The 9410-nt window shown below is 39.9% G+C and overlaps 1 protein-coding gene across 3 annotated transcripts in view; it reads right to left on the reverse strand.

Annotated features, from left to right (window-relative positions):
• The window catches only part of SPAG17 (sperm associated antigen 17), an 85464-nt gene extending 76379 nt beyond the window's left edge, over positions 1-9085 (reverse strand). For all 3 annotated transcript variants that reach the window (XM_053970912.1, XM_053970911.1, XM_053970913.1), the window contains exons 1-2: positions 8963-9085; positions 464-604 (exon numbers count right to left, since the gene is read on the reverse strand). In XM_053970912.1, coding sequence (XP_053826887.1) covers positions 464-604; positions 8963-9055 — 234 coding nt within the window. In that variant the 5' untranslated portion in view covers positions 9056-9085. The remainder of the gene's footprint in view (positions 1-463; positions 605-8962) is intronic.
• Between the last annotated feature and the right edge of the window lie 325 nt (positions 9086-9410).

Genomic DNA, 9410 nt, shown 5'->3' on the forward strand with positions numbered 1-9410 from the left:
GACTTACTCACTTGCTACAACTCCCTGAAAGGAGGTTGTAGCAAGGTGGGGATCAGCATCATCTCCCAGGCAACAAGTGACAGGATGAGAGGAAATGGCCTCAAGCTGTGCCTGGACAGGTTCACGCTGGACATCAAGAAGAATTTTTTCACAGAAAGGGTTGTCAAGCATTAGAATGGGCTGTCTAGGGAGGTGGTAGAGTCATCATCCCTGGACGTGTTCAAGAGATGACTAGATGTGACACTTCATGCTGTGCTTTAGTTGATAAGGTGGTGTTCAAAGGTTGCACTCCATGATCTTAAATGATCTTAAAGATCTTTTCCAACTTTAATGATTCTATGAATTAGAGTAATTTTTGAAACTTCCACAGGGTGGTTTATCACTACCACAGACCAAAGAAGGCAGGATCTAGAAGTGACATCTACAGTTTGGTTCATTATTAAAAGTTACTTTCTTGAAATACCTGTCTGTAAATGTCTTCACACGTTACCACACTGAAGAGCTTGCGCAGTGGCACCTGCACAGCAAGAGCCAGGGCCTGGGTGTGGATTTCATCCTCAATCTTGGTCCCAACAACAAAAGTGATGCTAGGCTTCCAGTCATCCTACATTCCAAAATAAAATATTTAAGGTATTAAAACTCATGCCAACAAAAGTCCTCTGCAGTTTCAAAGAGTAAGCTGTAGAGACGGCTTTATGTCACTTTAAGACATATTAAACATCACTGTATTAATCACTGAAATTGCATGCAACTCGAAAAAGCCCCTACTACTTTGTCCCAATTCTTTCTGCCATCAGGTGGCAGCATTATGCTACGGAAAACACAAATGTCCACTAAAAGCCTTAAACCTTTTCACACGCAAATTATGCATCAGCATCTCACAGAGCTGTACTAACCTTTAAATGACATTTGCAGATTTGACAGTTCAGGTAGCAAAAAATAAGTGAATTTTGAATATATGTATTGTGATTATTCGATGTAGCAAAAAATTAACAATTTTCAGCTCCCTCATCCTGTGAATTAGATAATGCCCAGATACTATTTTCTGTACATCGTAGCATTATTTTATGATGTTTTATGAAGGTATATTTATGCATAGTATGGCTCTTGCATGGCTTCACTAAATATTCTGAATCAAGAGAAATTACTTACCAATGGCAAGTTGTACACTACAATATTGATAAGTTAAAAACACTAGCAGTTTTCAAACATTTGCAGTAGCATACACATTATTATAATGTAAAAAAAATGTTTTCAGCACTGAAAAAATGCAGAACAAGAGACGACTGGAACACTTTCTTTAGTGATGTATATCCACAAAAGCTTAAAAATTATGTGACTTAAGCAACTTTTACTGGTTACTGTCTTTCACATTCCTACTGGAATTCCTTTCACAGAGTGAGTCACTATCTCCAGCACATCTACATTTAACTCTAGAGTATTCTTTAACAGCATTAATGGTGGCTGAACTAGGAGCATTTGTAATGGTTGTGATGTACAGGAATCACCTTTTTTTTTTTTTTTTTTTTTTCAATGCATGCCTGCATGTGTAAACTGCAAGGTTCCCAATGCAGCTGCATAAAGGTAAACATGGAAAGAGATTCAGTCAGATCAAGGCAGTCCCAGGACAGTCACATTAATCAGGACTAGGCTAAGCAGAGTCACAGTCCTGTGTGCATCACAGCAAGGAAAGATTTTAAGATATTTAAGACAGGGTGGTGAATTTAGGATATTGAATATTTTAATATATTTATATTATGTACAAAGTCCTTGTATGATAGGAACAAAACTTGAGCTGAGTTATGGTAAAGTAAAGAAAATGACCATTCTAAGAAAAAGACTTAGATGGTAAGAGAAGCATTTTCTTCCAGTTTTATAGTACCCTTCTTCATTTGTTTCTTTTCTTAGCTGGTGAAAAGCCTACCCAATGTCTGCAATTTGAGTAACTGATGGCTTGGGATGGGAGAAAGCCACAGTTGACTTCAGTTTCAAAACAGTGCATGCTTGTATGGTGGGAAACAGTTTGTCAAACACTCAAGGTAACAAAGGATAACATCACATGAGTATGCCCCATTTTTCTAACCACAGAATATTCAGAAAAACAAAAAGATGTAAAGATCACCTGGGTCATTAAGTGAAAATGCAAGTAGTTACAGATCAGATAACTAATCCAAAAGGGTGCCTACAGCTCCACATATCATGAACTTCCTTGATGGTTTATTGCAGCACAAAATAAACTTCAAGTTTTAAAAATTATGAAGTGCTAGAGAGATCAAGCATATCACTGATGCTCTAGGAGTGTGCAAACATGGTGGAATTTATGAGCGTCCAGCTGCACTGCGGCAGCAGACACTGCTCATTGGGAGAAGTGGCAGCAGTAGTGGGGACTGCACCAAGTACACTGAAATTTATTTTGCTCTTTGAAGTCTTTCTGCCTAAAGCTAGATAGCTACTGGTGCACAGCACTTTGAAAGAGCTCTAGGTATTCCAGTATTGTCAACATGCACAGAAGTTGCACCGAATCTGGATTAAAGCTATCACTGTATACCTGACAAGAGCTGGATGGTAAAACTTCAGCATTCTTTGAACAGGAAGTATTTAGATGCCCATGCTTGTGAGGAAATGCATAATTTTCTAGGCTCTCAGAAGTGAGATTGAAATGCTCCCATGTGGCAGCATCCTGGTGTTCCCAGTGCTGACCAGCAGACACAGAATCTTTACAATAACCATCTACCTGTAGCATGAGCTAATGGAGCAATTGTTATCACTACACTGCCCACTTCAGTGAGGACCACCAAGAGAGGGAAACAAGGTCCAGTAAGTCTCACAGAGAGACGCTGACAGCTCGAGAGCAGCAAGAATCAGGAATGTCAGGTTCTACTCAGGATCCTATAGTAAGCATGGTTCAGCAGCAATACAGAGCTTACTCCCACAACTTCCTGCAGTTCTTCACATATATAAAAAAATATCTATCAGAGACCTCTAAAGCCCTGCCTTGTGCCTTCTTTAGTTCCTTCTTAAAACATGCTGATAGCTTGCTGCCCACTTTAATTAAACCCGCTTAGCTCTGATTAATATCACTGCAACAACAATGTCTGTGGAATCTGTCTTATCGTCCTCTCTCTTCTTATTTTTCCACCCCTTGGTCACAACTGTTCGTAGTTAATTTCTCCTTCATTTTCCACTCTTTTTTCCTTAGTTACGCCACTTGTCTTAATGTTTCCCCCACATGCGAGTTGCTCCCCAGCTCCTGTCCTCTGCCTCCTTGTTCAGCTAGTCTCCAGTTTCATTATCCAATCCCAGTTCAAGATTCCTTCTTCAAATTCTTATTCTCTAGCCCATATAATAATTCCCAGGCGTTTTTCAGAGTTATGGTTGAGCAATGAGACCCTCCTCTTTCACAAAAGTACTATAAGCCTTTCTAAGAAATGAGAATTTTCCTTGTTTCCACCGTGGTGCCCTCCTTCTCAGCAGCCTGTGACAAAGCACCAAAGCAAAACATCAGAGTAGGTCCTGTTTGTACAAAATGAGTATTTAAAAAAAAAAAAACAGGACTTAGGCAAACAAGATTTTTGTTATGCAAGAAGAAATTATCATCAGTGGGCCACACCTTCTCCCCACTGAAAATGCTCTGCTTCAAAGAAACGAGGTGATAAAGCTGCTCCATGGAACATCTATGAGAATATTTATACTATAGGCAAACCATTGGCTAATACATTAAAATAAAATAAATTGAATAAGCTTCTACAAGATAACTGAACTGGTAGTGAAAATTATAACCTTACTTAATTCTATAGAAGTATATTCAGATTGATACAAGTTATTTTGTACAAAAATTTAATTATTATTAGAGACAGCCTATACCTCTCTATTGCTAAAGGAAGAAAAGAAACTGCAAAAAAAGTGCAATACCTGGGAATAGGAGCTGGAAGTGGCTAGTAAATATCTGAAGCAGCTACACACATCTTCAAAGGCAATAATGATCTAGACTTCCCGGAGTCATTAATAGTATGTCATCTATTTCTAGACTGACAGGTTTTGAAGCCATTAAAGATCATTTTTCAGAAAAGCTGCACACTGAGAACATGAATTGAACTCAATAGTCAATGTGCTGTATAAATACACAGCTTAAGGTGTTTAATTGATTAGACTATTTTCTGAAGTTAAAAATCTAATATTTTTGCAATACTGCGTTTATATTATCGATCCTGTAACAGTATCCTTAAATGTTCAAGGCACTGAAAGGACAGAGGAGAAACAGACCCTTCTTCTACAGCTCACCACCTAAAATCACAACATAAAAATGTGAAGGAAAAGTAGTAAAATGTATATGGTTACTCTAAAAATATTTTCTCCCTCAATATACAACTGCTCCTCTACTTAGTTTCATTCTTTCAAATGTTATTGTAGTATGAAGGCTTAAGAAAGGATCTGAAAGAGGATAGATTAGTGACTCTAAGGCTACCTCAAATGACATTCCCAGCTTAATGAACAGGATAGAAAAAAACATAAAAATAACTACTGGAAAATCATGGAAACTGTCTAGGAAGGTTGCCACTGAGAATTTAACATGAGCACTACAAACTGCACAAAGACCAAAATGCAGGGAGCAGATATCCCACAGAATCAGCAATGCCAGTTCAAACGTGAATTTAAAAAAAAAAAAAAATTGAAGCTGGAAATGTGGCATTGGCAACTGAATATTGCTTAAGCAATCTGAAACAAACTCCAGTTAAGGGCAGGCCAAATCACTTTCACTGGAAAACATCTAGCGACAACCATTGCTACAAATGACACTGTCCTGGTTTTAAAACTCCTAGCCATGTCAAGAGTTGAAATGCACCAAAGTCTCTCGGTGTTAGAAATAACCATCTGTGTGGGAAACTTCTATGTCCCTCAGCTGGAGAGGCTCCAAATCCGCAAGATCAACCTAATTCTGGAAGCTCCATGTAAGCAGCAAATGGCTGTCCAAAATCCTTGCTTTCACAAAACACAGAAGGTGCCTCATCTTCCCATGATTTTCCTCTCAAGGCTTCATTGTGTTCCTCTGTAATGTGATTTTTCCCAGCTCTTAAAAACCAGTACACATAGCCTGTATATCTTCATCACAGCAGTACTGGAATAGCATAGCTGTGGTTGAGAAAATATCTAACTTTAATTCACATTGAAGAAAAAAGCAGATGTACCACACCATTTTTTTCTTCCTTTTTATACGTATCTGGTTTTCTCTGCTTCATTTCCTAGGCACAAAAGGCCAGCTGTTCTAGGGAAGACAGTTGAACAAGTCAGGTATATTGTTTATTTTTTCAGTACCAGTTTCTAGATTTCTTTGGCCAAGAAAAGCATCAAGCAGCCATCTTACCCTCCTCCTATTTCCAGACAATCTGGGCATCATCATTTTATTTTTGTGGTACTTACTGTTGTGAAGTTTACTGGATTTTTGTTTGGTTGCTATTTTGGTTGTTTGTTTGGGTTTTTTTTTTTTTTTTTCAGGCTGTGTGTTTGTTTTCTTTGATTGTTTGTTGTTTTTCCCTTAGGACAACAACAAGTAAGTTCATTTCATTATAGCAGAATTTCAAATTTACCTGTAAGGGCTGAGAAGAAACATTTGAAAACTCAAAACATCCGAGCATCATACATATTAGTGATTTATGAACAATTAGAGTAGTAACAACTTTAGCTAGCACTCTTTACTTTCAACAATGGGGGAAGCTTGTAAACCAGTAAATGCAACTGCCATTACTTGGAAAGGTTGTTTATCAGGAGTTTTGTAGCCTTAAGGTTCCATCACTGCTTGGAAATCTGCAGACCCACTTTCATTGCTGATGACACACCCACTTTTACTAATGGCTTTTGTTCTTAAGAGCCTGAGCTTTTGCTGTATAACATGGGCAAGTGAGAGAATATCAAAGCTCAACAGAATGTTAATTTTTCTCTGAAGAGAAAGTAGTATGAATGGCAATTAAAAGCGGAGCCATCCTCTTCAGAACATTTTTAGAGGTTTCACAAGATTTTAAGTTCAATTTTCTGGCCCTAAAATGCTAATTAAATGAGAGAAATCATACAGATGGAAAGTCAGCACAGAATATGGCTTCCCACTGCTATGCTTAGTTATACCAGTTAATAAGAACAAATAATAAATGACAGTTATTTCAATTAAGGGTTGTATTTGCCCAGAATTCACCATTCACTTAGCAAATATCACCCTTTAGCTACTTAACACATGCAAAGTTTAAAACTACTTAAGAATCTTAATTTATATTTTCCAATTTAATTCTTCTGTAGTGAGCCCAATCAAAATAGATGATAAATATCTAAAGGCAAATACAGTTTGCAGCTCCATGTTCTTCTGCATAGCACATTACAAACAAGAAAGATATACATAAACTATAATGCGAGGCTCTGGAAAATCCATATTTCCTCTGTATGTGTTTTTAAGTTGTGTGGTTGCCAGTTTTCACAGTGCATTTAGTAAGAGCAATTATTTGGTTAGTAAATACCATTTAAATCATATTTTAGTTAGTATACCCGTTCATAAAAATCTTAACGGCACTGGTAAAATGCTTTTCATAGATTGAACTAATAAAATAGTGTAAGTCATAAACACATTAAAATGTGAAATTTCACCACTCGGTCTATCTGGTACAATTTAAAACCAGTTGTAGTAAATTCCCTTTGCCTCCAATAAAGAGAAAGAATATTTTTCAAATTGATACAAGCAGATCTAAAAATTCTTTACATATGAATTATGAGGAGAGACATTTATTTACTTGATAGGAGTTCCTGTCATCTCCCAAATAATTTCAGATTCATACGGTATTTCATATACAATACTGAGGACGAGTAAGAAAAAAGTCTGGTAAGAAATAATAGGTCTGGTCAGATTTAAAATTCAAGCTGTTCAACACTCTTTTACAGACTGCTTTCAGTTCCTGAGTTTTATATATTTGAGTTTATACTTTGTATGTTGCATGATTACTGGGTTAGGGCGAGTGGGGGGAGGGAAAGTGTGGTTAGACTATTTGCAGAATGAGATTTGATTTTTAAAAATCATGTTTATCCTTTAATAAAAACCCCTATGTGATTAAGTAGTTAAGATATTCAATGCTCTCTGTGTTCAAGAGGAAGGAATTAAATTTGGCAGCAGAGCCATACTTGTGTCAAAGATTTGCTTTTACAGAGCATGTTTATTTACATTATGTACACCCACATTTGGCCACACTTGATGAATCTTGATTCACACATGCTCTGAAGAGATTTGCTGGCATTTGACATTTTTGCACCGAGTGTGCTCTTGCCCATGACTGTAAGAGCTGAATAAGAACACTCCTGCAGTAAGAAATTTCAGTGGCTGCCCAGCATCTCAGAAGCCTGAGCTCAAGCTGACCGCAGCAAGGGGACAGTTTTTCCCAAGTTTCCAAGGCTCTGTCTGTGAACAGCATGGCAGAGAAAGTGAAATTAGCTTAACTGGAACAGAAAGCAGTCAGACGATACCAGAATTATGGAAACCAGAAATCTCAAGTCAGCTCCCATGGGTACAGGAATTACTATAATCTTTAATTAGGTGATCATATACCTTTCCCTACAGAATTCTTGCCCCATTCAGTGAACATTCAACATTTTTTCCATCTGCCTCAATGAGTGGTCCAGAATAATACCAACTTTGACATTTCCTAAATTTTGGGCATTTTACTTCCTACCTTTAAAAATAATTCAATATAATGGTTTGCATTTAAGAAATGTAATAAACTACATGTAGAGGCAGCAGAACATACAAAGCACTTTGTTCAGCGAATTCACTACACAATATCCACAGCCACAATAAACACTACCATAAAAAAACATAATCACTAATTGGCACCTTGCTAGTAAGCACTGGAGGAAGACCAGGAACAGAGTAGGTGATGGAGATTGAACCTTCACCCCGTTCTTATGCTTCAGGGAGGTTTCCCAAGGGTAGGGACAAGATTCACAAGTAAGAAAAGGCTCAAGCATCTTAGAACTCTACTGAAAAATCCGTGTTCTACGGAAAATGGGAAACAACAGCCTAAGCTATTCAAAAAGTCATCTTGTTTGGCTAAGCTTGTATTATACGGTTACTACCAAATAAAAGTAAAAGCAAGTAAATATTTAAGAGATTTTTGGACATCTGTGGCCTTTTCAGGAAAAGCAATTAGCCAGTTTAAAAGCCTCCCCCTGAATTAAAAGTTCCTCATATTTAACCAGTGTTGCTGGCATATTAAAAGAAAAAAAACCCAACAAAACACAAACCCACATCAGCTAAAACAAAAAACTGCTTTTTTTTTTCTTTTCTTTTAAATAGGACACAACAGGAATCCAGAAAACAAGGAAACCACGGAAGCAATTTGTCTCACTTGCAGAAGCTGTGCTAGATAAACACATGTGAGATAAATATTATTGTTTGCTAAACTACCACCCTATTTTGAAACAAAACTCTCTCTTGCAAGTCAAGATTTATGAGAATTACATTGCTTACACAGAACCTGGAAACCTAAATATGCCTTTAGATCCTCACACTCTGTAAAAGAAAAAAAAAATTAAAAGGGAAAAAAGTGCCCTTTAGCTGCACACACTCGGGCAGGAAAATTACAGCCTCACATTTTCAACGCTACAGTTAATGCTGTGTCAGCACCTCCATCAAGCCTCGTTGTTCAGCAGTTTATAAAAAGTTCACTCCGAGCCGAAACTTGGCACCCAGAGCCCAAAAAAGAAAGTGCCGAGGAGAGGAGGAGCAAAGGAACCCGCAGGGCCATGCTCGATGGCGGGGGGCAAAGGGGCAGGGGGGCTCCGCCGCACATCGGGACCATTCACGGCCCTCCCCGGGGCCCCCCTGGAGCCCCCGGCAGCCGCGACCCCCGGGCCGGGAGAGCGGCCCGAGCCGCCTCCAGCCCGCTCCCCGCTTCCCCCCGCGCCGCCGGCTCTGCCCCTCGGCTGCCTTCACCTCCTCGAGGCGGGCGGACACCAGCGCGGGCTCCCAGCTCGGCAGCTCGGGCACCGGCGTCTCCCGGCCGGGCTTAGCCCGCTTGGGGCCCATGGCGGTGCGGCGGCGGCGGCAGCAGCGACAGCGACAGCCCCGCCGGCCCCACGCGTCGTCCCGGAGACGGCGCCCGCGGGCGGAGCCTGCCCGCCGCAGGAGCGCTGGGCCCGGCCGGGGCTGCCGCCTGCAGCATCGCTCCGACGGGGAAAGGCTGGGGCGGCTCAGCCTCGGGAAGGGACATCACCATCAATATCTAAAGAGGGTGTCAGAGCATGGAGCCGGGCTCTGCTCGGTGATGCCAAGCCACAGGACAAGAGGAAACGGGCAGAAACTGATGCCCAGGAAGTTGCACATGAATTACGGGTGAGAACTTTGCTGTGCGGGTGGCCGCACACTGAAACAGGTTGCCCCG

This window comes from Vidua macroura, chromosome 2, assembly GCF_024509145.1.
Source record: "Vidua macroura isolate BioBank_ID:100142 chromosome 2, ASM2450914v1, whole genome shotgun sequence".
Taxonomy (NCBI): domain Eukaryota; kingdom Metazoa; phylum Chordata; class Aves; order Passeriformes; family Viduidae; genus Vidua; species Vidua macroura.